This window comes from Callithrix jacchus, chromosome X (genome assembly GCF_049354715.1).
Source record: "Callithrix jacchus isolate 240 chromosome X, calJac240_pri, whole genome shotgun sequence".
Taxonomy (NCBI): domain Eukaryota; kingdom Metazoa; phylum Chordata; class Mammalia; order Primates; family Cebidae; genus Callithrix; species Callithrix jacchus.
The window spans coordinates 68,033,283-68,060,368 of record NC_133524.1 but is presented as its reverse complement, the minus strand read 5'-3'; the positions used below and the strand labels follow the sequence as shown (position 1 = coordinate 68,060,368).

The 27,086-nt window shown below is 39.7% G+C and overlaps 1 protein-coding gene across 2 annotated transcripts in view; it reads left to right on the top strand.

Annotated features, from left to right (window-relative positions):
* Positions 1 to 27,086, top strand: part of TEX11 (testis expressed 11) — a 359,673-nt gene that overhangs the window by 127,249 nt on the left and 205,338 nt on the right. For both annotated transcript variants that reach the window (XM_035288474.3, XM_078362393.1), the window contains exon 10: positions 24,777 to 24,831. In XM_035288474.3, coding sequence (XP_035144365.3) covers positions 24,777 to 24,831 — 55 coding nt within the window. The remainder of the gene's footprint in view (positions 1 to 24,776; positions 24,832 to 27,086) is intronic.

Here is a 27,086-nt window from a genome sequence, read left to right as displayed (position 1 = left end):
CTTTTCCCCCCAATAGACCCCCAGTGTTTAGTACTCCCCTCTCTGTGTCCATGTGTTCTCATTTTTCATCACCCGCCTATGAGTGAGAATATGCGGTGTTTCATTGTCTGTTCTTGTGTCAGTTTGCTGAGAATGATGTTCTCCAGATTCATCCATGTCCCTACAAACGACACAAACTCATCATTTCTGATTGCTGCATAATATTCCATGGTGTATATGTGCCACATTTTCCAAATCCAGTCTATCATCGATGGGCATTTGGGTTGATTCCAGGTCTTTGCTATTGTAAACAGTGCTGCAATGAACATTCGTGTACATGTGTCCTTAGAGTAGAACGATTTATAGTCTTTTGGATATATACCCAGTAATGGGATTGCTGGGTCAAATGGAATTTCTATTTCTCAGGCCTTGAGGAATCGCCACACCGTCTTCCACAATGGTTGAACTAATTTACACTACCACCAACAGTGTAAAAGTGTTCCTTTTTCTCCACATCCTCTCCATCATCTGTTGTCTCCAGATTTTTTAATGATCACCATTCTAACTGGCGTGAGATGGTATCTCAATGTGGTTTTGATTTGCATCTTTCTGATGACCAGTGATGATGAGCATTTTTTCATATGATTGTTGGCCTCATATATGTCTTCTTTCGTAAAGTGTCTGTTCATATCCTTTGCCCACTTTTGAACGGGCTTGTTTGTTTTTTTCCTGTAAATCTGTTTGAGTTCTTTGTAAATTCTGGATATCAGCCCTTTGTCAGATGGGTAAACTGCAAAACTTTTTTCCCATTCTGTTGGTTGCCGATTCACTCTAGAGACTCTTTCTTTTGCTGTGCAGAAGCTGTGGAGTTTCATTAGGTCCCATTTGTCTATTTTGGCTTTTGTTGCCAATGCTTTTGGTGTTTGGTTCATGAAGTCCTTGCCTACTCCTATGTCCTGGATGGTTTTGCCTAGATTTTCCTCTAGGGTTTTTATGGTGCCAGGTCTTATGTTTAAGTCTTTAATCCATCTGGAGTTAATTTTGGTGTAAGGTGTCAGGAAGGGGTCCAGTTTCTGCTTTCTGCACATGGCTAGCCAGTTTTCCCAGCACCATTTGTTGAACAGGGAATCCTTTCCCCATTGCTTTTGTCGGGTTTATCAAAGATTGTATGGTTGTAGCTATGTTGTGTTGCCTCTGATGCCTCTGTTCTGTTCCATTGGTCTATATCTCTGTTTTGGTACCAGTACCATGCTGTTTTGATGACTGTAGCCTTGTAGTATAGTTTGAAATCCAGTAGTGTGATGCCCTCCGCTGTGTTCTTTTTGCTTAGAATTGACTTGGCTATGTGGGCTCTCTTGTGGTTCCATATGAAGTTCATGGTGGTTTTTTTTAGTTCTGTGAAGAAAGTCAATGGTAGCTTGATGCGTATAGCATTGATTCTGTAAATTACTTTGGGCAGTATAGCCATTTTCACGATATTAATTCTTCCTAACCATGAACATGGAATGTTTCTCCATCTGTTTGTGTCCTCTCTGATTTGGTTGAGCAGTGGTTTGTAGTTTTCCTTGAAGAAGTCCCTTACATTTTTTGTGAGTTGTATTCCAAGGTATTTTATTCTTTTTGTAGCAATTGGGAATGGCAGTTCGTTCTTGATTTGGCTCTCTTTAAGTCTGTTATTGGTGTAGAGGAAGGCTTGTGATTTTTGCACATTGATTTTATATCCTGAGACTTTGCTGAAGTTGCTTATCAGTTTCAGGAGTTTTTGGGCTGAGGCGATGGGGTCTTCTAGGTATACTATCATGTCGTCTGCAAATAGAGACAATTTGGCTTCCACCTTTCCTATTTGAATACCCTTTATTTCTTTTTCTTGCCTGATTGCTGTGGCTAGAACTTCCAGTACTATATTGAATAGGAGTGGTGACAGAGGGCATCCTTGTCTAGTTCCGGATTTCAAAGGGAATGCTTTTCGTTTTTGCCCATTAAGTATGATATTGGCTGTTGGTTTGTCATAAATAGCTTTTGTTACTTTGAGATACGTTCCATCGATACCGAATTTATTGAGGGTTTTTAGCATAAAGGGCTGTTGAATTTTGTCAAATGCCTTCTCTGCATCAATTGAGATAATCATGTGGTTTTTGTTTTTGGTTCTGTTTATGTGGTGAATTACGTTTATAGACTTGCGTATGTTGAACCAGCCTTGCATCCCCGGGATGAATCCTACTTGATCATGATGAATAAGTTTTTTGATTTGCTGTTGCAATCGGCTTGCCAATATTTTATTGAAGATTTTTGCATCTATGTTCATCATGGATATTGGCCTGAAGTTTTCTTTTCTTGTTGGGTCTCTGCCGGGTTTTGGTATCAGGATGATATTGGTCTCATAGAATGATTTGGGAAGGATTCCTTCTTTTTGGATTGTTTGGAATAGTTTCAGAAGAAATGGTACCAGCTCCTCCTTGTGTGTCTGGTAGAATTCGGCTGTGAACCCGTCTAGACCTGGGCTTTTTTTGTGTGGTAGGCTCTTAATTGCTGCGTCGACTTCAGACCTTGTTATTGGTCTATTCATAGTTTCAGCTTCCTCCTGGTTTAGGCTTGGGAGGACACAGGAGTCCAGGAATTTATCCATTTCTTCCAGGTTTACTAGTTTATGTGCATAGAGTTGTTTGTAATATTCTCTGATGATGGTTTGAATTTCTGTGGAATCTGTGGTGATTTCCCCTTTATCATTTTTTATTGCATCTATTTGGTTGTTCTCTCTTTTATTTTTAATCAATCTGGCTAGTGGTCTGTCTATTTTGTTGATCTTTTCAAAAAACCAGCTCTTGGATTTATTGATTTTTTTGGAGGGTTTTTCGTGTCTCAATCTCCTTCAGTTCAGCTCTGATCTTAGTTATTTCTTGTCTTCTGCTGGGTTTTGAGTTTTTTTGATCTTGCTCCTCTAGCTCTTTCAATTTTGATGATAGGGTGTCAGTTTGGATCTCTTGATTCTTCTCATATGGGCACTTATTGCTGTATACTTTCCTCTAGAGACTGCTTTAAAGGTGTCCCAGAGATTCTGGCATGTTGTGTCTTCGTTCTCATTGGTTTCGAAGAACTTCTTTATTTCCGCCTTCATTTCGTTGTTTATCCAGTCAACATTCAAGAGCCAGTTGTTCATTTTCCATGAAGCTGTGCGGTTCTGGTTTGGTTTCTGAATTCTGAATTCTAACTAGATTGCACTATGGTCTGAGAGGCTGGTTGTTATGATTTCAGTTGTTTTTCATTTGCTGAGCAGTGCTTTACTTCCAATTATGTGGTCAATTTTAGAGTAGGTGTGATGTGGTGCTGAGAAGAATGTATATTCTGTGGATTTGGGGTGGAGAGTTCTGTAAATGTCTATCAGGTTTGCTTGCTTCTTGTCTGAGTTCAAGCCCTGGATATCCTTGTTGATTTTCTGTCTGGTTGATCTGTCTAGTATTGACAGTGGAGTGTTAAAGTCTCCCACTATTACTGTGTGAGAGTCTAAGTCTCTTTGTAAGTCGTTAAGAACTTGCCTTATGTATCTGGGTGCTCCTGTATTGAGTCCATGTATGTTTAGGATCGTTAGCCGTTATTGTTGTATCGATCCTTTTACCATTATGTAATGGCATTCTTTGTCTCTTTTGATCTTTGTTGCTTTAAAGTCTATTTTATCAGAGATGAGAATTGCAACTACTGCTTTCTTTTGCTCTCCATTTGCTTGGTAAATCTTCCTCCATCCCTTTATTTTGAGCCTTTGTGTATCCTTGCATGTGAGATGGGTTTCCTGGATACAGCACACTGATGTGTTTTGGCTTTTTATCCAATTTGCCAGTCTGTGTCTTTTGATTGAAATGTACCACATTTCTTTTTTTTTTTTTTCTTCCTTATTTTTTTATTGCATTTTAGGTTTTGGGGTACATGTGCAGAGCATGCAATACAGTTTCATAGGTACACACGTGGCAGTGTGTTCTGTTTGCTTTCACCCCTTCACCCACATTTGGCGTTTCTCCCCAGGCTATTCCTCCCCACCTCCCCCCCTCCCTGGCCCTCCCATTTCCCCCCCAATAGACTCCAGTGTTTAGTACTCCCCTTTCTGTGTCCATGTGTTCTCATTTTTCATTTCTTTATCCATTCATCTGTTGATGGATACTCAGGTTGTTTCCAAATCTTCACTATTGCGAACAGCACTGCAACAAACATAGGAGTGGAGATATGTCTTCAATATACTGATTTCTTTTCTTTTGAGAATATACCAGCAGTGCAATTACTGGATCATATGGTAGCTTGATTTTTAGTTTATCGACGAACCTCCAAACTGTTCTTCATAGTGGTTGTACTAATTTACATTCCCACCAACACTGTGCAAGGGTTCCCTTTTCTCTACATCCTTGCCAGCTTTTGTTGTCACCTGTCATTTGATATAAGCCATTTTTACCACATGGAGATGTTATCTCATTGTAATTTTGATTTGCACTGCTCTGATGATAATGATGTTGAGCGTTTTTAGTTTCTCTGCCATTTATATGTCTTCTTGTCAGAAATGTCTATTTAAATCTTTTGCCCATTTTTTGATTGGATCATTAGATTTTCCCCTATAGAGTTATTTAAGCTTCTTATATATTCTGGTTATTAATCCCTTGCCAGATGGGTAATTTGCAAATATTTTCTTCAGTTCTGTGGGTCATCTCTTCATTTTGTTGATTGTTTCCTTTGCTGTGCAGTAGCTTTTAAACTTGATGTGATCCCAGTTGTCTGTCCATTGTTGCTTTTGTGCCAGTAATTAAGAAATCTACTGGGCACTGGTGGCTCACGCCTATAATCCTACCACTTTGGGAGGCCGAGGCGAGTCTATCACCTGAGGTCATGAGTTTGAGACCAGCCTGACCAACATGGAGAAACACTGTCTCTACAAAAAATACAAAACAATATTAGCCGGGTGTGATGGCACATATCTGTAATCCCAGCTAATCAAGAGGCTGAGGCAGAATAATTGTTTGAACCTAGGAGGTGAAGGTTGCTGTGAGCCAAGATCACACCATTGCACTCCAGCCTGGGCAACAAGAGTGAAATTTTATCTCAAAACAAAAAAATCTTTGCCCAGACTGATGTTCTAGAGATTTTTTTCCAGTGTTTTCTTGTAGTAGTTTCATTGTTTCAGGTATTAAATTTAAGTCTTTAATCAATTTTTATTTGATTTTCTTTTATTTATTTATTTATTTATTTATTTATTTATTTATTTATTTTTAATTTTTTATTGGATTATAGGTTTTGGGGTACATGAGCAGAGCATGCAAGACAGTTGCGTAGGTACACACATGGCAGTGTGCTTTGCTTTTCTTCTCCCCTTCACCCACATTTGGCATTTCTCCCCAGGCTATCCCTCCCCACCTCCCCCTCCCACTGGCCCTCCCCTTTTCCCCCCAATAGACCCCAGTGTTTATTACTCCCCTTTCTGTGTCCATGTGTTCTCATTTTTCATCACCCACCTATGAGTGAGAATGTGCGGTGTTTCATTTTCTGTTCTTGTGTCAGTTTGCTGAGGATGATGTTTTCCAGATTCATCCATGTCCCTACAAACGACACGAACTCATCATTTCTGATTGCTGCATAATATTCCATGGTGTATATGTGCCACATTTTTCCAATCCAGTCTATTATCAATGGGCATTTGGGTTGATTCCAGGTCTTTGCTATTGTAAACAGTGCTGCAATGAACATTCGTGTACATGTGTCCTTATAGTAGAACGATTTATAGTCTTTTGGATATATACCCAGTAATGGGATTGCTGGGTCAAATGGAATTTCTATTTCTAAGGCCTTGAGGAATCGCCACACCGTCTTCCACAATGGTTGAACTAATTTACACTCCCACCAACAGTGTAAAAGTGTTCCTTTTTCTCCACATCCTCTCCAGCATCTGTTGTCTCCAGGTTTTTTAATGATCGCCATTCTAACTGGCGTGAGATGGTATCTCAATGTGGTTTTGATTTGCATCTCTCTGATGACCAGTGACGATGAGCATTTTTTCATATGGTTGTTGGCCTCATATATGTCTTCTTTCGTAAAGTATCTGTTCATATCCTTTGCCCACTTTTGAATGGGCTTGTTTGTTTTTTTCCTGTAAATCTGCTTGAGTTGTTTGTAAATTCTGGATATCAGCGCTTTGTCAGATGGGTAGACTGCGAAAATTTTTTCCCATTCTGTTGGTTGCCGATCCACTCTAGTGACTGTTTCTTTTGCCGTGCAGAAGCTGTGGAGTTTCATTAGGTCCCATTTGTCTATTTTGGCTTTTGTTGCCAATGCTCTTGGTGTTTTGTTCATGAAGTCCTTGCCTACTCCTATGTCCTGGATAGTTTTGCCTAGATTTCCTTCTAGGGTTTTTATGGTGCCAGGTCTTATATTTAAGTCTTTAATCCATCTGGAGTTAATTTCAGTGTAAGGTGTCAGGAAGGGGTCCAGTTTCTGCTTTCTGCACATGGCTAGCCAGTTTTCCCAACACCATTTGTTAAACATGGAATCCTTGCCCCATTGCTTGTTTTTGTCAGGTTTATCAAAGATTGTATAGTTGTATGTATGTTGTGTTGCCTCCGGTGCCTCTGTTTTGTTCCATTGGTCTATATCTCTGTTTTGGTACCAGTACCATGCTGTTTTGATTACTGTAGCCTTGTAGTATAGTTTGAAATCCGGTAGTGTGATGCCCCCCGCTGTGTTCTTTTTGCTTAGAATTGACTTGGCTATGCGGGCTCTCTTTTGGTTCCATATGAAGTTCAAGGTGGTTTTTTCCAGTTCTGTGAAGAAAGTCAATGGTAGCTTGATGGGGACAGCGTTCATTCTGTAAATTACTTTGGGCAGTATAGCCATTTTCACGATATTAATTCTTCCTAACCATGAACATGGAATGTTTCTCCATCTGTTTGTGTCCTCTCTGATTTCGTTGAGCAGTGGTTTGTAGTTCTCCTTGAAGAGGTCCCTTACGTTCCTTGTGAGTTGTATTCCAAGGTATTTTATTCTTTTTTTAGCAATTGCGAATGGCAGTTCGCTCCTGATTTGGCTTTCTTTAAGTCTGTTATTGGTGTAGACGAATGCTTGTGATTTTTGCACATTGATTTTATATCCTGAGACTTTGCTGAAGTTGTTTATCAGTTTCAGGAGTTTTTGGGCTGAGGTGATGGGGTCTTCTAGGTATACTATCATGTCGTCTGCAAATAGAGACAATTTGGCTTCCACCTTTCCTATTTGAATACCCTTTATTTCTTTTTCTTGCCTGATTGCTCTGGCTAGAACTTCCAGTACTATATTTAATAGGAGTGGTGAGAGAGGGCATCCTTGTCTAGTACCAGATTTCAAAGGGAATGCTTCCAGTTTTTGCCCATTCAGTATGATATTGGCTGTTGGTTTGTCGTAAATAGCTTTTATTACTTTGAGATACATTCCATCGATACCGAGTTGATTGAGGGTTTTTAGCATAAAGGGCTGTTGAATTTTGTCAAATGCCTTCTCTGCGTCAATTGAGATAATCATGTGGTTTTTGTTTTTGGTTCTGTTTATGTGGTGAATTACGTTGATAGTCTTGCGTATGTTGAACCAGCCTTGCATCCCTGGGATGAATCCTACTTGATCATGATGAATAAGTTTTTTGATTTGCTGTTGCAATCGGCTTGCCAATATTTTATTGAAGATTTTTGCATCTATGTTCATCATGGATATTGGCCTGAAGTTTTCTTTTCTCGTTGGGTCTCTGCCGGGTTTTGGTATCAGGATGATGTTGGTCTCATAAAATGATTTGGGAAGGATTCCCTCTTTTTGGATTGTTTGAAATAGTTTTAGAAGGAATGGTACCAGCTCCTCCTTGTGTGTCTGGTAGAATTCGGCTGTGAACCCATCTGGACCTGGGCTTTTTTTGTGAGGTAGGCTCTTAATTGCTGCCTCAACTTCAGACCTTGTTATTGGTCTATTCATAGTTTCAGCTTCCTCCTGGTTTAGGCTTGGGAGGACACAGGAGTCCAGGAATTTATCCATTTCTTCCAGGTTTACTAGTTTATGTGCATAGAGTTGTTTGTAATATTCTCTGATGATGGTTTGAATTTCTGTGGAATCTGTGGTGATTTCCCCTTTATCATTTTTTATTGCATCTATTTGGTTGTTCTCTCTTTTCTTTTTAATCAATCTGGCTAGTGGTCTGTCTATTTTGTTGATCTTTTTAAAAAACCAGCTCTTGGATTTATTGATTTTTTGAAGGGTTTTTCGTGTCTCAATCTCCTTCAGCTCAGCTCTGATCTTAGTAATTTCTTGTCTTCTGCTGGGTTTTGAGTTTTTTTGATCTTGCTCCTCTAGCTCTTTCAATTTTGACGATAGGGTGTCAATTTTGGATCTCTCCATTCTCCTCATATGGGCACTTATTGCTATATACTTTCCTCTAGAGACTGCTTTAAATGTGTCCCAGAGGTTCTGGCACGTTGTGTCTTCATTCTCATTGGTTTCGAAGAACTTCTTTATTTCTGCCTTCATTTCGTTGTTTACCCAGTCAACATTCAAGAGCCAGTTGTTCAGTTTCCATGAAGCTGTGCGGTTCTGGGTCGGTTTCTGAATTCTGAGTTCTAACTTGATTGCACTATGGTCTGAGAGGCTGTTTGTTATGATTTCAGTTGTTTTGCATTTGTTGAGCAGTGCTTTACTTCCAATTATGTGGTCAATTTTAGAGTAGGTGTGATGTGGTGCTGAGAAGAATGTGTATTCTGTGGATTTGGGGTGGAGAGTTCTGTAAATGTCCACCAGGTTTGCTTGCTCCAGGTCTGAGTTCAAGCCCTGGGTATCCTTGTTGATTTTCTGTCTGGTTGATCTGTCTAGTATTGACAGTGGAGTGTTAAAGTCTCCCACTATTATTGTGTGGGAGTCTAAGTCCTTCTGTAAGTCATTAAGAACTTGCCTTATGTATCTGGGTGCTCCTGTGTTGGGTCCATATATGTTTAGGATCGTTAGCTCTTCTTGTTGTATCGATCCTTTTACCATTATGTAATGGCCTTCTTTGTCTCTTTTGATCTTTGTTGCTTTAAAGTCTATTTTATCAGAGATGAGAATTGCAACTCCTGCTTTTTTTTGCTTTCCATTAGCTTGGTAAATCTTCCTCCATCCCTTTATTTTGAGCCTTTGTGTATCCTTGCATGTGAGATGGGTTTCCTGGATACAGCCCACTGATGGGTTTTGGCTTTTTATCCAATTTGCCAGTCTGTGTCTTTTGATTGGTGCATTTAGTCCATTTACATTTAGGGTTAATATTGTTATGTGTGAATTTGATACTGCCATTTTGATTCTAAGTGGCTGTTTTGCCTGTTAGTTGTTGTAGATTCTTCATTATGTTGAAGCTCTTTAGCATTCAGTGTGATTTTGGAATGGCTGGTACTGATTGATCCTTTCTATGTGTATTGCCTCTTTTAGGAGCTCTTGTAAAGCAGGCCTGGTGGTGACAAAATCTCTGAGTACTTGCTTGTTCGCAAAGGATTTTATTTTTCCTTCACTTCTGAAGCTCAGTTTGGCTGGATATGAAATTCTGGGTTGAAAGTTCTTTTCTTTAAGAATGTTGAATATTGGCCCCCACTCTCTTCTGGCTTGTAGTGTTTCTGCCGAGAGATCTGCTGTGAGTCTGATTGGCTTCCCTTTGTGGGTGACCTGACCTTTCTCTCTGGCTGCCCTTAGTATTCTCTCCTTTATTTCAACCCTGTTGAATCTGACGATTATGTGCCTTGGGGTTGCTCTTCTTGCGGAATATCTTTGTGGTGTTCTCTGTGTTTCCTGCAATTGAGTGTTGGCTTGTCTTGCTAGGTGGGGGAAATTTTCCTGGATGATGTCCTGGAGAGTATTTTCCAGCTGGGATTCATTCTCTTCGTCCCCTTCTGGTACACCTATCAAACGTAGGTTAGGTCTTTTCACGTAGTCCCACATTTCTTGGAGACTTTGTTCATTCCTTTTTGCGCTTTTTTCTCTGATCTTGGTTTCTCGTTTTATTTCATTGAGTTGGTCTTCGACTTCAGATATTCTTTCTTCTGCTTGGTCAATTCGGCTATTGAAACTTGCGTTTGCTTCGCGAAGTTCTCGTATTGTGTTTTTCAGCTCCTTTAATTCATTCATATTCCTCTCTAAGGTATCCATTCTTGTTATCATTTCCTCGAATCTTTTTTCAAATCTTTTTTCAAGGTTCTTAGTTTCTTTGCATTGATTTAATACATGATCTTTTAGCTCACAAAAGTTTCTCATTATCCATCTTCTGAAGTCTAATTCCGTCATTTCGTCACAGTCATTCTCCGTCCAGCTTTGTTCCCTTGCTGGTGAGGAGTCTTGGTCCTTTCTAGGAGGCGATGTGTTCTGGTTTCGGGTGTTTTCCTCCTTTTTGCGCTGGTTTCTTCCCATCTTTGTGGATTTGTCCGCTGGTCGTCTGCGTAGTTGCTGACTTTTCGTTTGGGTCTCTGAGTGGACACCCAGAATGTTGATGATGAAGTAATTTTGTTGCTTGGTTTTCCTTCTACCAGTCTAGCCCCTTCGCTGTACGACTGTTGAGGTCCGCTCCAGACCCTGCTTGTCTGGGGTGCACCTCTAGTAGCCGTGGCACAGCGAGGGATGCTACCAGTTTCTTTTTCTGCTCTCTTTGTCCCAGGATGATGCCTGCCTAATGACAGTCTTTTGGATATAGAGGGGTCAGGGAGCTGCTTGAGGAGACAGTTTGTACTTTATAGGGGTTTAATTGCTGAGCTGTGCACTCTGTTGTTCATTCAGGGCTGTTAGGCTGCTATGTTTGATTCTGCTGCAACACAGCTCATTAAACAACCCTTTTTTTTTTTCTCAAATGCTCTGTGTTGAGGGGTTTGGGCTTTATTTTTGGATGTCCGATCAGGTGTCCTGCCCAGCTCGAAGGCAGACTAGCCACTGTTTGGCTGCCGAGGCTCCGCCCTGCTGTTGTGTGATTCGCGCTGTTCCTGCCGGCTCTGCTGTGGTCTCCGTCACGCCCTGTGGCGGAGTCTCTTCGTTGTAGCGTGTTGCCTCAGCAACGGCAGGCTGCGTCAGCAGTGGGCGTGTATCTCAGTAGGGACGGGTTGCCTCGGCAACGGCTGGCTGCGTCAGCAGTGGGCGTGTATCTCAGTTGGGGCGGGTTGCCTCGGCAACGGCTGGCTGCCTCAGCAGTGGGCGTGTATATCAGTTGGGGCAGGTTGCCTCCGTAGTGGTGGACGCCCCTCCCCCACAGAGCGTCTCGGACCGTCTGCGCGGGATAGTTTGAAATCGCGGTTTTGTTCGTCCCACTGGGTATCCCAAACGATCTGTCCCTGCAATCCCCTGGGCTGGGCTACTGTGCAAGTCTCGTTCAGTCTCAAGTCCAGCCCTCTCAAGTCTCAGGTTGCCGGTTCAACAAGGCACCCGGACAAGCGCGCCCTGTGGGGATTGCTGGGTAGGGCCGGTTGCCGCCGCCCCGGCTGCCGGCTTCGCCAGGCAGACCTACTGCCTGGCGTCCCGTGTCTTTTTATACTTGGGAGTTTCCCCGTTCTGTGGGCAACAAAGATCAGTCTGGAAATGCAGCACTGACTCACCGTTTGGGAATTCAATGCAGGCTCCAATCCTGGGTTGTTCTCACAGCGCCATCTTGAGTCCCCTCCTTGATTTTCATGTATGATGAGAGATAGGAGTCTAGTTTTATTCTTCCACATATTGGATTCCTTAGCACTGTTTCTCTAAGGCTCTTTCTTTTCTCCATTGTATGTTCTGGACACTCAAAACGAGTTCAGTGTTAGGTGTGTGAATTTGTTTCTGGGATCTCTATTCTGTTTCACGCAGTCTGTGTGTCTGTTTTTATGCCAGTACCATGCTATTTTGGTTACTATAGCTCTGTAGTATAATTTGAAGTCAGGTAGTGCAATTCCTCCAGATTTGTTCTTTTTGCTTAGGATAGCTTTGACTATTCTGGGTGTTTTGTGGTTCCAAAACAATTTCAGGATTGGCGTTTTCTGTTTCTATGAAGAATGTCATTGGTATTTTGATAGGAATTGCATCAAATCTGTAGATTGCTTCGGATAGTGTGGACATCTTAGCAGTATTGGTCCTTCCAGTCCATTAACATGGAGTATCTTTCCAGTTTTTGGTGTCCTCTTCAATTTCTTTCTTGCTTTCTTTCTTTTTTTTTTTTTTTTTTGAGATGGAGTCTTGCTGTGTCACCCAGGCTGGAGTGTTGTGGCACGATCTCGGCTCACTGCAACCTCTACCACCTAGGTTCAAGTAATTCTTCTGCCTCAGCCTCCTGAGTAGCTGAGATTACAGGCACATGCCGCCATGCCCAGCTAATTTTTGTATTTTTAGTAGAGCCGGGGTTTCACCATGTTGGCCAGGTAAGTCTTGAACTCCGGACCTCAAGTGATCTGCCTGCCTCAGCCTCCATAAGTGTTTAGATTACAGGTGTGAGCCACCACACCCATCCCTCTTCAATTTATTTCATCAGTGTTTTATAGTTTTCATTATAGGGATCTTTCACTTCTTTGGTTAATTCATAGGTGTTTAATTTTATTTGTGGCTATTGTAAATTGGATTTCTTCTTTTATATCTTTTTCACATTGTTCACTGTTGGCTTATAGAAATGCTACTGATTTGTTGATTTTGTGCCATGCAATTTTACTGAATTTTAAAATCAGTTTTAATAGTTTTTTGATGGAGTCTTTAGTTTTTTTCAAGTACGAGATTGTATCTTCTGCAAGCAAAGATAAGTTGACTTCTTTTTTTTCGAGATGGATGTTTTTCATTTCTTTCTTTTCCCTGATTAGCTAAGATTTCCAGTAGTATGTTGAATAATAGTAATGACAGTGGGCATCCTTATTGTGTTCCATATTTTAGAGGAAAGGCTCTTAGTTCTTCTTCATTCCATATGATACTAGCTATGGGTCTGTCATATATGGCTTTTATTATGTTAAGGTCTATTCCTTGTATCCCCAGTTTCTTGAGGGGTTATATCATGAAGGGATGTTGGATTTTCTCAAATGCTTTTTCAGCATCAATTGAAATGATCATATGGTTTTTACCCTTCATTCTGTCGATATGATGTATCACAGTGATTGATTTGTATATGTTGAACAATGCTTGCATCCCAAGGGTGGATCACACTTGGTCATGATGATTGATCTTTTTATATATTGGGGTTGTTGTAGTTTTAAGACAGAGTCTTGCTCTGTCACCTAGGCTGGAGGGCTGGAGGGCAGTGACATAATCTCTGTTCACTGTGACCTCTGCCTGGCAAGTTAAAGCAATTCTCATGCCTCAGCCACCTGAGTAGCTAGGATTACAGGCATGTGCCACCACACCTAGCTAATTTTTATGGTTTTAGTAGAGATGGGTTTTGCCATGTTGGCCAGGGTAGCCTCAAACTTATGGCCTTTAGTGATTCGCCTGCCTCAGCCTCCCAAACTGCTGGGATTATAGGCGTGAGCCACCACCCTCCGCCATATATTGTTGAATTTGAATTGCCAATATTTTGTTGAAGAATTTTGCATCAATATTCATATTGGCCTGTAGTGGTTTTCTTTTGTTTTCTTTCTTTCTTTTTTTTTTTTGATGCATCTTTATCTGGTTTGGTATCAGGGTAATACTGGCCACATAGAATGAGTTTGAATATATTCCCTCCTTCTTTGTTTTACAGAACAGTTTGAGTAGGATTGATATTAGTTCTTTAAATATTTTATAGAATTCAGCAGTAAAGTCATTGGGTTTCCAGCTTTTCTTTACTGGGAGACTTTTTATTATAGCTTTGATCTCACTACTTGTTTTGGATTTCCTTATGCTTCAAACTTAGTAGGTTGTTTGCTTCTAGAAATTTTTTTATTTCTTTTAAATTTTTTAATTTATTGGCATATAGTTGTTCATAGTGGCCACTAATTATCTTTTTAATTTTTGTTGTATCAGTTGTACTGTCTGCTCTTTCAATTGTGATTTTGTTTGTATCTTCTATAGTTTTTTCTTAGGTAGTGTGGCTAAAGGTTTGTCAATTTTGTTTCACTTTTGAAAACACCACATTTTTGTTTCATTGATCTTATGTGTTATTTTCTTGATTTCAATTTTCTTGATTTCTTCTCTGATTTGTATTATTTCTTTTCTTTTACTAATTCTGGGTTTGGTTTGTTCTTGCTTTTCTAGTCCTTTAAGGTGCATTGTTAGATTATTTATTTGAAACATTTCTTCTTTTTTGATGTAGGGAGTTATAACTATAAGCTTCCCTCTTAGCATTTATTTTGTTGTATTCCATACATTTTGGTATGTGATGTTTCCATTATCATCTGTTTCCAGAAAAATTTTAATTTTCTTTTTAATTTTTTCATTGACCCACTGGTCATTCAGAAGCATGTTATTTAATTTTTATGTATTTGTATAGTTTCCAAAATTTTTATTGTTATTGATTTCTAGTTTTATTTTATTGTGGTCAGAGATGCTTGGTATTATTTTAAATTTTTGCATGTTTACAACTTGTTTTGTGACCTAACATTTTATCTGTCCTTGAGAATAATCCATGTGCTGAGGAAAAAAATGTGTATTCTGCAGCTATTGGATGAAATGTTCTGTAAATATCCATTTTATTTGTATGTTCTATAGTGCAAATTAAGTCTGATGTTTCTTTTTTGATTTTCTATCTGGAAGTCTGTTCAATGCTGAAAGTGGGGTGTTGTCATTTACAGCTATTATTGCATTGAAGTCTATGTCTCTCTTTATCTCTGATATTATTTGCTTTATATATCTGGGTGCTCCAGTGTCGGGTGCATATGTATTTTAAGTTGTTATATCCTTTTGTGGAATTGTTTTCTTTATCGTTATATAGTAACCTTCTTTGTCTCCTCTTACAGTTTTTGTCTTGACATCTATTTTGTGTGATATAAATATCAGCACCCCTGATATTTTTTCATTTTCATTGGCATGACATATTCCCCCCACACACATTTTACCTACTTTTTAAGTTTTTAAATTTTATTTTAATAGTTCTTGTCTTTTCTTTTTGGAAACAGGTAGTTTTTGGTTACATGGGTAAATTCTTTAGTGTTTTTTTTTCTGAGATTTTGGTGTACCCAACACTGAAGCAGTATACACTGTATTTAATATGTAGTCTTTTATCCCTCAGCCCCCTTCCATCTTCTTTTCCCCGAGTCTTTAAAGTCCATCATGTCATTCTTGTTTTTACATCCTCATAGTTTAGCTCCCATTTATAAGTGAGAACATGCGAGATTTGGTTTTTCATTCCTGAGTTACTTCACTTAGAATAATGGCCTCCAAGTCCATCCAAGTTGCTGCAAAGACCAATATTTTTTTCCATCTAATGGCTGAGTAGTATTCTATGGTGTATATATATTCCATGTTTTCTTTATCCACTTGTTGGTCGTTGGTCATTTAGGTTGGCTCCATATTTTTGCTATTGTTAATTGTGCCACTATAAAAATGTGTATGCATGTGTCTTTTCATATAATGATTTCCTTTGGGTACCCAGTAGTGGGATTGCAGGATCGAATGGTATTTCTAATTTGAGTTCTTTTTGTGGTTGCTCTTGTTTGTTTTTTTGAGACAAGGTCTGGCTCTTGCTCCCCAGCTAGAGTGCAGTGGCATGATCTTGACTCACTGCAACCTCTGCTTTTCAGACTCAAGCCATCTTCCCACCTCAGCCTCCTGAGTTGCTTGGACTACAGGCACACACCACCACACTTGGCTAATTTTTGTATTTTTTGTACCGACGAGATTGCATGTTGCTCAGGCTGGTCTCGAACTCCTGTGCTCAAGTGATTTGCCCCCATCAGCCTCCCAAAGTGCTGGGATTACAGGTGTGAGCTATCATGCCTGGCCCTCATTTTAGTTCTTTAATGCAGTGGTCCCCAACCTTTTTAGTACCTGTGACCGGTTTCATGGAAGACTATTTTTCCATGGAGCATGGGTGGAGGGGGGGTCGGGTGGGGAATGGTTTCAGGATGAAACTGTTCCATCTCAGATCATTAGGTATTAGATTCTCATAAGGAATGTGCAGCCTAGATCTCTTTCATGCGCAGTTCACAATAGGGTTCGTGCTCCTATGAGAATCTAATGCTGCTGCTGATCTGCCAAAAGGTGGAGCTCAGGCAGTAATGCTCACTTGACCGCGGGTCACCTCCTGCTGTGCAGCCTGGTTCCTGCTTTAGGAGTTTCGACCCCGTATTTTTAAACTTTTTTTCTGTTTATATTTTATTGTACTGTCTATGTCTTGAAAAGTTGTTGTAGTTATTATTTTTGATTGGTTCATCATTTAGTCTTCCTACTTAAGAGTAGTTTGCATACCACAATTATGGTGTCATAATAGTCTGTTTTTCTGTATACTTACTATTACCAGTGAGTTTTGTACCTTCAAGTGATTACTTGTTGTTCATTAACATCCTATTCTTTCTGATTGAAGTACTTCCTTTAGCATTTATTGCAGGACAGGTCTGGTGTTGATGAAATCTCTCAGCTTTTGTTTGGGAAAGTTTTCATTTCTCCTTCATGTTTAAAGGATATTTTTGCTGGTTATACTATTTTAAAGTTTTTTTCCTTCAACAGTTTAAATATGCCATGTCACTATCTCCTGGCCTCTAAGGTTTCCACTGAAAAGTCTGCTTGATGTATTGGAGCTCTATTGTATGTTATGTTTTTTTCTTTTCTATTACTGCTTTTAGAATCTTTTCTTTATCCTTGGGCTTTCGCAGTTTGATTATTAAATACCTTGAGGTAGCGTTCTTTGGGTTAAATCTGGTGTTCTCTAACCTCCTTGTATTTGGATATTCATATCTGTTTCTAGGTTTGGAAAGTTCTCTACTATTATCCCTTTGAATAAACTTTCTACCCTTATCTGTTTCTCTGCTTCCTCTTTAAGGCCAACAATGCTTAGATTTGTCCTTTTGAGGCTATATTCTAGATCTTGTAGGTGTGCTTCACGGTTTTTTATTCTTTTTTCTTTTATCTCTTCTGACTGTATATTTTCAAATAGCCTGTCTTCAATCTCACTAATCCTTTCTTCTGCTTGATCAATTCTGCTATTTAAAGATTCTGATGCAGTCTTGTTCAGTATGCCAATTGCATTGTACAACTCCAGAATTTTTGCCTGATTCTTTTTATTTTAAACAAATTTGCCTGTTAAAACTTAAGTCTGAAAGATCACATACCTCTCTTTCTCCAGGATTGGTTTCTGGTGCCTCATTTTATTTGATGAGGCCAGGTATTCCCGGATTGTCTTGATACTTGTAGATGTTCTTCAGTGTCTGGGCATTTTAGTGTTAGGTATTTGTTTTACAGTTCACAGTCTTGACTTGTTTGTATCCACCCTTCTTGGGAAGGCTTTCCCCATATTTAAAAAGACTTGGGTGTTGTGATCTGAGCTGTATCTGTTTTAGGGGGCATCCCAAGCCCACTAATGCTATGGTTTTTGAAGACATGTTGAGGTACTTCCTTGATGGTCTTGGGCAAAATCTGGAAGAATTCTTTGGATTACCAAGCAGAGACTCTTGTTTTCTTCCCTTACTTTCTCCCAGACAGAGTTTCTCTCTGTCTCTGTCTCTGTCTCTCTCTTTTTCTGAGCTACCTGAAACTGGGGGTTTAGTGACACAGTCCCCCTGTGGCCACCAGCAGTCTGACTGCGCTGGGTCAGACTTGAAGCCAGCACAGCACTGGGTCTCACCCAAGGTGCGCTGTAACCACTCTCTAGCAACCACCTAACTACCCACTGCTCAAGACTGTGGGGCTCTATACTCGGCAGGTGGCAAAGCCAGACAGGCCTGTGTTCTTCTCTTCAATTCAGTGAGTTCCCCCACACCCCGGGAGAGTCCAGAAATGCCATTTGGAAGCCAGGGACTAGAGTCAGAAACCTTGGATGTTTACCTGATGCTCATTATATTTGACTGTGGCTGAGCTCTCAGACCACAAGATGCAATCTCTCCCAATCTCCCCTCCCGCCTTCCAAAGGCAGGGGAACTCACCCTGTGGCTCCTGCCATTCCAGGCCACAAGAAGTGCTGCCTGACTACTGCGGACATCTCCTTAAGGCCCAAGGGCTCTTCGGTCAGCTTTTGGTGAATGCTGCTTGGTCTGGGACTCACCCTTCACAGCACCCGGCTCCCTTCTGGCCCATAGCAGGTCCAGAAATGCCAATTCTGGAATTGCGGACCCCAAGAGCTCACTTGGTGCTCTACTCTCCTGTGGCTGAACTGGTACCTAAAATGCAAGACAAAACCCCTTTACTTTTTCCTCTATTTTTTTTGAAGCAGAAAGGTCTCTCCTTGAAGCCACCGCAGCTGGGAAGGTGCTGAGTCTCACATAAAGTCAGCAAGTCTCGGGGTCTCACCCAAGGTCCTCGCTGTAGTACCTGAGTATCACTGCCAGTTATTTAGGACCCAAGGGCTCTTTGGTTAGCAGGTGATGAATGATTCTAGAAATAGGTCTTTCCCTTCAAAGCAGAGGATTCTCTTCTGGCCCAGGGTTCGTGTAGAAATGTCTGGGAGCCAGGACCTGGAGAGGTGGCCTCACAACCCTGACCCTTTCCTTGTCCTCCTGTGGTTGAGCTGGTATTCAGCATGTAATACATAGTCCTCTTTACTTTTCCCTCTGTTTTTCTCAAGTAGGAGTTTCACCTGTTAGCCACCACAGCTAGCAATGCACTGAGTCTCACCTAAAGTTAGCCAGTCTGAGGCTCACCTAATGCCCTTGATGCAGTACCTGGGTATCACTGTTGGTTATTCAGGGCCCAGAAGCTCTTTGGCTAGCAGGTGATGAGTGATGCCAGAACTGGGTCCGTCTCTTCAAGGCAACGGGTTCCTTGCTGGCCCAAGGTTTGTTTAGAAATGTTCAGGAGCTAGGGCCTGAAAAGGGGGCCTCACCACCCCAACCGATGCCCTATCCTACTGTGGCTGAACTGGCATTCAACATGCAAGACAGAGTTCTCCCCACTCTTTCATTTCCTCTCCTTATGTGGAAGGGGTCTCTTTTGGAGTCTTGTCGAGCTGTGCAGCCTGAGGTTAAGAGAGAGGTGATATCGGCACTCTCTAGCCACCCTGGCTGGTGTCTCAGTAGTTTGCATGCCCCCAAACTCCAGTGTCTCTTGGCTTAGTTCAGCACTAGGACTCTCCTAGGAGTTGCAGTCTTTGTGGCCTAGGCTGCCTTTCAAGTTCATTTAGAGCCCCACAGTACTTTAGCTCACTGTGGCAGGGCTTGTGGAACTCACGGTCTGACTGCTGGGATCAGCAGTTCCCTTCTGGCTGGGGCTGGTTTAAACACTCCCTCCTTGGGCAGGGGTCAGTTGAGCTTGGTCCTGCTTTGCTTTCTGCTATAATGGGGCAGCAGTTAGTTCAATGCTTTACAATTGTGCTCTCCTTCCCCCAGCACACAGCAATGCTGTGGGATGGGGGAAGGGTGGTTTCTGCAATTCAAGACTTTTTTTCTACCTCTTTAGTGCCTCCTTTAGCAATATGAAGTTAAAAACAGGTACTGTGTAGCAATATGAAGTTAAAACCAGGTACTGTGAGTGCTCACCTGATTTTTGGTTGTTATGAAGGTGCTTTTTTTGTGTAGATAGTTGTTAAATTGGTATCCTTGCAGCAGGCGGGACAATTGGGTGGAGCCCTCTATGCCATCGTCTTGTTCCAGCTCTGGAATTGCGGGTCTTAAGTGAATACTTTACAGTATACTATTTTAATTTGTTTAACATTTTTTTGGATTTTTTTTTTTTTTTTTTTTGGAGACAGTCTTGCTCTGTCACCCAGGCTGGGGTGCAGTGGCGTGATCTCAGCTCAGTGCAACTTCTGCCTCCTGGGTTCAAGCGATTCTCTTGCCTCAACATCCAGAATAGCTGGTATTACAGGCCTGCGCCATGACACCCGGCTTATTTTTGTATTTTTAGTAGAGAAGGGGTTTCTCCATGTTGGCCAGTCTGCTCTTGAACTCCTGACCTCAGGTGATCTGCCTGCCTCAGCCTCCCAAAATCTGGGATCACAAGCGTGAGCCACTGCGCCCAGCCAGATTATATTTTCTTTGAGTTAGTTTCCTTGTGGTTACTCTACGGCTTATAAGATACATCTTAATATATTACAGTTTGCTTCAGATTTATATACTAACTTTATTCTAGAAGAGATAAAAACTTTACTACTTCATAGCTTCATTTTCTTTTCTTTTTGGGTGATTATTATTATACTTACTATGTCTACATATGTTTAAAAACTCAATAATGCATGGTTATAATTATTGCTTTGCAAAATCTTATGTATTTTAAAGAAGATTAGAGAAAAAAAGAGAACACAAATATATTTATTGTGTTTTTAAAATTTTAACCTTCTTATAACTTTTGGTTCACTTCATTTCTTCTTTTAGATTTGAAGTACTATGTGGTATAATTTCCTTACTTGAATTACAATTTTTTTCCCACCCCATCTACTTCTTTGTGTTATTGTTGTCGAATATATTACAAATGTTATGTCCCAAGAGTACACCTTAAGAAGTTTTTTATACAATTGCTTTATAAATAAATTTAGGAAGTAGAGGAAATACATAATCATACTTTCTTTTATAATTACCTCCATAATTACTTTACTAGCACCTTTTATTTTTTCATATGACTTCAAATTATTCTCTAGTGCAACTTGCTTTTAGCATGAAGAACCTCCTTTTGTATTTCTTGTAAGACAGACTAGCCAACAAGATATTCTCTCACTTTTTGTTTACCTGGGAATGTATTTATTTATTCTCAATTTTGACAGACAGCTCTTCTAGATAAAGGATTCTAAATTTCACAGATTTTTGAGTACGTCCTTTTTGCCTTCTGTACTCCATGAACTCTGAGGGGGTGTCAGCTGTTAATGTCATTGTTATTCCCCTTTATGTGATGAGTCATATTTCTCTTACTGTTTTCAAGATTTTCTCTTCATCTTTGATGTTCAATGACTTTTGCTTATCATGTGGCTGGATGTAGCTTTTGTAATGCTTATCCTGTTTAATTTTATTGAGCTTCTTGGGTGTGTAGATTATTATTGTTTTTCATCAAATTTGGGGAGTTTAAAGATCATCATTTCTTTGACTATTTGTCCGTCTGGTACTCCCGTTATGTATATGTTGGCGTGCTTAATGGTGTCTTGAATTTTTCTGAGCCCCTGTTTATTTTTCTTCATTTTTTTTCTGTTACTTAGATTTGTATTGTTTCTATTGCTTTTCAAGTTAATTTCGTCTTTCTTTTACCTGCTCAAATCTGCTGAATTTTTTATTTCAGTTATTGTACTTTTCAATTCCAAAATTCCATTTGTTGTTTTTTAATAATTTCTTTCTCCTAATTGATATGCTCATATTCTTCATACAATGAGTCATTGTTATCAGACCTTCCCTTAATTTTTAAACATGATTTAAAAAAACTCTTTGGACATATAATAGTTGCTTTGAAGTCTTTTTCTATTAAGAGCAACATTTGGGTATCCTCAAAGGAAGTTTCTTTTGCTCTTTTTCTTCTGTGTAGGTCGTATTTTTAAATTGTATGTCTTATAATGTTTTGTTTAAAACTAGATATTTTGGAAAACATATTGTAGCAAGTCTAGATACTGTTTCTCCTCTTTCTGGAGCTTATTGTTTTTGTTGTTTAGTCATTTTTTTTTCACTTGGCTTGACTGATTTGGTGGAATTTATTTTCCCCACACTGTGTGGCCTCTAATATTCTTGCTTGGAATTTTTCCCCTTGTTTTTATCTATTCATGGCTTCTTATGGAGTTACATCTGCATCCAAGTTCACTTACTGGACCAAGGTTGTGCTTAAGCTCACTTAGCCAGTTAGATTTTTCATCCTTTCCTGTGGGATGTGTGTTTGTTTAGAGACTGTTTTATAGTTTGGGGAGTTTGTGGTTTTGCCTTGCATTCAGCCAGGGACTAATAGCTTGTAGACTCTTTCTCTGCTCGTGCCTAAGAAAGCATAGTCTTGGCCATGTGCACAGTCTCCTAGATCCCTCGGTATGAGGTCGATTTGATTTTTAAGCTGGCTTCCCTAGATCTTAGTTTAATTTTCAGTTGGTGTTTGGTCAGAGGTTCTGTTTAAGCCCCTGGACCAAATGAGGGGCTCAAGGTTCTTTGCTGATAGATCTGTGTATGCCTTGGGTAATGCTTTTTAGTCTGCCCCAGCACCTTCTCTGATTGTGCCTGAATGGGTGCCGAATGGCACATGTGCACAGTCTTCTGGACCCCCAGAGATAAGTGTGACCCCAGGGGTTTTCTTCTTGGCTATTACCCTGGTTCTCTTTGGTAACCTTCTGATTGGTCTGCTGTTTCCCTTATTGCTACTATTATCATGGAGCTATCAACTCCCTCTTAATTGCTCATTACCAGGATCTCCATTGTTTTCAGCAGTGCCCTTAGACATGAACTTCTCCATGCTCTGTTTTAAATACATCAGTCCCCTCAGAAAGAGATGCAGAATTCTTCTTATCTGCTGACCTTTGCTTATGGTCAGAACCTCTGAGCCACATGACTAGGGCTGGGTGCAGGGAGCATGGCATGCTTTTCTTGCTACTGTATTAGTAAATTCTGGTGGTATGGCAGCTCTTGGGCATCTTAGTGTGCCCTTTTGACATGGAATCTCTGCCTGATGAACCAGCTGGGGTGAAGTTGATCAGGATCTCAGTAGTCTTGACCTGTCACATTTTGGGTTGAATCCTTACTCTTAAGAGTGAGAGCTGAGTAGGCAAAGAGAAGCTAGTCCTCTCAATCGTGCTTGCCCAGAACAGTTCCATGACACAGGCCTGGGAATGGCAAGATAGTCTGGCAGCCTTCTCCACAGGCGAAACCATAGCCTAGGATTTTAGGAGCTGTGGGGAAAAGGAATTCCTATCTTCTTGGCTGCACCCATCTAGAGTAGCTTCCATCACTTGGAGCCAGTATAGATGGGAGCAGTTTACAGCTCAAATGCCATAGACTTTCACTGGTTTTACTGAGATTTAGTCTCAGTAAAATGAGTAAATGTTTTCCTATTTTCTATATGCCCTTAGGACAATTTCAATTTTCAGAGACTAAGTGGTTGTTTTAATGAATTGTCCAGATGAGTGGTTGTTTCACTGGGGAGAGTGTCTAAAGAGCTCCTTATATCACCATTGCAGAAGTCCCACCCTCATTGGTTATTTTAAAAACTGGAAGTATAAGGTTAATGTACTAAAGGAGACCTTTGTGAAATAGGGCTGACAATGACCAAGCCATCGTTATATCATTGTTAGCAATGTGAAAACTCAGTTTGATAGTTCTGGGTCATTTATAGTTTATTTTTATTTTTATTCATTTGTTGAGACACAGTTTCACTCTGTCACCCAGACTGGAGTGCAGTGGCACCATCTTGGCTTACTGAAACTTCCACTGCCCACGTTCAAGCGATTCTCATGCCTCAGTCTCCCAAGTAGCTGGGATTACAGGCACGTGTCACCATGCTGGCTAATTTTTGTATTATTAATAGAGATGAGGTTTCGCCATGTTGGCCAAGCTGGTATCGAACTCCTGACCTCAAGTGATCCAACTGCCTTTGCCTCCTGAAGTGCTAGGATTACAGGTGTGAGCCACTGCGACTGGCCTAGAGTTGTTGGGTTGTTTTTTTTTTAATTTTTTTTTTAAGTAATATTTCAAAGTATTGTCTTCAAGTTAGTTCAATTCACCAAGATTTTATTGACATACTTCTTTGGAATACCAATTTTATGGTGAGTGATCTTTGATTTGCTCTGTAGATATTAGGTTTTGAAACCTGGAAACTCATATTAATATTTTATTTGTGGTTATTGGAATGTCCCGTAGATAATATGGTTTGGTAATTAAAGCAGAGAACTGAAAATCAAATTTCTCTACTCCCCAACCCCTCACTCTCATTTTCAGTACCAATCTAGGAAATACCAGAAATAATTTCATTTCTATGTTGGTGTGTTCAGCCGCAAAATGGAACTAATAGTGCTTCAGAAGGGTGATGTGAGACTTCATGAATATTGCTAAAGCATTTGTTTCTGTGAAAACAACTGCATTTGTTTTATTTTAAAAATATATTTATGTTTCTTCGGAGCTGGACATGGTGGTTCATGCCTATAATCCAACACTTTGGGATGCTGAGGCTAGCAGATTACTTGAGCTCAGGAGTTCGAGACCAGCTTGGCCAACATGGTGAAACCCCATTAAAAATACACACACACACACACACACACACACACACACACACACAAAATTATCCAGGCATGGTGCCAGGTGCCTGTAATCCTAGCTACTCGAGAGGCTGAGGCAGGAGAATCGCTTGAACTTGGAAGATGGAGGTTGCAGTGAGTCGAGATCACACCACTGCACTCCAGCCTGGGTGACAGAATGGGACTCCATCTCAAAAACAACTAAGTAAAAAATTAATAAATAAATACATACTTATATTTCTTTAACTTTAAATGGCCAACTAAGAGCTTGTATATACTTGTAAAGCATTTAATGCAATATAATAATAATTTAATTCAGTATTTTATATATATTTAATGCCATATATATATATGTACAAATGGAAAAGAGCATCAATATAATTGTAGTGTTGATTTATTGGGTCTCTCCTGAGGAAATTTTTTTCTATAGTTTGAAAGTATTGCTTTATATCATTAATTTTCATGTATTAATTGGATGATAATCTGTCGTAGTGTAAAACAGAAAAGTTGAAATAAAGTATGCTTATACTATGTCTTCTTAGTAATACATAATCTTAAAAATTATATATTACTTGAAATGGATATATATATATATATATATTTATATATATTTGCTTTTTAATGACAGCCAAAGCTATGATATTGGGAAGATGGATAAGGATTCTACTGATCCAGAAACACTGGTAAGGATCATGTTAAATATTGTAGAAGTAGGTTGAAGAACCTACTTTATGTTATTGTTATAAAATTACAATAGTATACTCCCTTTTATGAGTAAATTAGCTATTGGGCACATCATTTAACATATCAGTGCATTTGTTTTTATACATTTATATAATATTATCTACCTCATAGGCGTGTACTCAGGAATTAATATATGTAGAGTGCTTTGAACAATGTTTGACTATGTAAGTTTTAACTTTTTTTTTTCTTTTTTCTTTTTTTTTTTTTTTGACAGAGTCTCACTCTGTCGCCCAGGCTAAAGTGCAGTGGTGTGATCACTGCAACCTCTGCCTCCCAGGTTCAAGTGATTCTGGTGCCTCAGCCTCCCAAGTAGCTGGGACTACAGGCATGGGCCACCACACCTGGCTAATTTTTGTGTTTTTAGCAGAGATTAGGTTCTGCCATGTTGGCCAGGCTGGTTTGGAACTCCTGACCTCGGGTGATCTGCCGACCTTGGCCTTTCAAAGTGCTGGGATTACAGGAGTCAGCTACCATGCCTCGCCTAGTTTTAACTTTTTTTTTTTTTTTGTGCATATTTTGAAGTTGCAGATTTTTCCCCAACTACCCAAACAGAACATGCCTGGATATGGAAATTAATCTTAATATGTAATCAAGCAAAATGTGATTGTGTAAATAAATGTGTTGTAAAATTACTACATTCTATAGCAAAATGAAATTTTTTGAATATCCATTTGATTCTATTACAGCATATTAATCAAAATGTAACTGGATGCCTTTTAATATATTTACCATGATAATATGTGGGGAATAAAAGAGAGGCATAAAATGTAGCTTCTGCCTTTAAGGAACTTATGATTGAAGGATAAAACTAGTACAAGTGAATACAATGAAATATTATCCTGGCTTTAAAAGGAAAGAAATCTGGCACATACTACAACATGGATTAACTGTGAGGAGATTATGCTAAGTGAAACAAGCCATTCACAAAAAGATAACGTATGGTTCCACTATGTGAGGTACTTAGAGTAGTCAAATTCATAGAGACAGAAAGTAAAATGGTGGTTTTACGGGGTAGAGAGAGGGGAGAATTGGGAACTATTATTTAATGGGTGTAGAGTTTCAGTTTTGCAAGATAAGACAGTTCTCAAGATAAATGTTAAAAATGTTTAAAATGGTCATGGAGCCAGGTGTGGTGGTGTGCACCTGTAGTTTCAGCTACTCAGGAGGCTAAGCCAGGAGGACTGCATGAACCCAGGAGTTAGAGGATGCAGTGAACTGTGATCATGCCTGTGAATAGCCACTGCTTTCCATTTGGGAATCATAGTAACTATGACTACATCTCCAAAACAGATTTTTTTGAGACAGGGACTTGTCACCCAGGCTGGAGGGCAGTGGGTGTGATCAGCTCACTGTAACCTTCAAATTCCTGGGCGCAAGCAATCCTTTCTCCTCAGCCTACTGAGTGGCTGGGACTACAGGTGCACCCCACCACATCTAGCCAATTTTTAATTTTTTTATAGAGATGGAGGTCTCATTTTGTTTCCTGGGCTAGCGTCAAACACCTGGCCTCAAGTGATCCTCCCACCTCGGCCTCTCAAGGTGCTAGAATTACAGGCATGAGCCACTGCACCTCGCCTAAAATTTAAAAAGATGGTAAATTTTATGTTATGTGTATTTCACTTTAATTAAAAATAAGTTATATATATATAGTGACATCGTCACTTACTATATAACAGTGAGACTCAACTACAATAATTGCAACAATATGGATGTTCTCACCTATAATATTGAATAAATGAAGCAATATACAAAGCAGCACATACTGTATGATTCCATAAATGTAAATGCTAAGAACAGTCAAAATGAATATATGGTGTTGGACATCAGAGAATTGGTTACCCCTATTTTAAATAGAGTCTGAAAAGAAGCATGAGATGAGCTTGTTACTGTTAATGTTCTGTTTCTTGATTTTTCTGTTGTTAACATACATGTTTACTTTGTGAAAATTCATAGAGTATAGAATTCATAAGAGCATAGAGCTCTTGAGATTTTTGAACTTTTCTATATGTATTTTACACTTCAATGAAGAAAAATAGAATTTAAAAAACACTACCGCAAGTGAAACAATTTGGGAAAATAATGATAAACTTTGTGGTACTGACCTGAAGTATGCAGAAAGGCATGTAGAAAAGGGGATTATCAAGATTAGCTAGAGTAGTCTCCTTTTGAAAGGAGACAGGCCTTGTAGATGCGA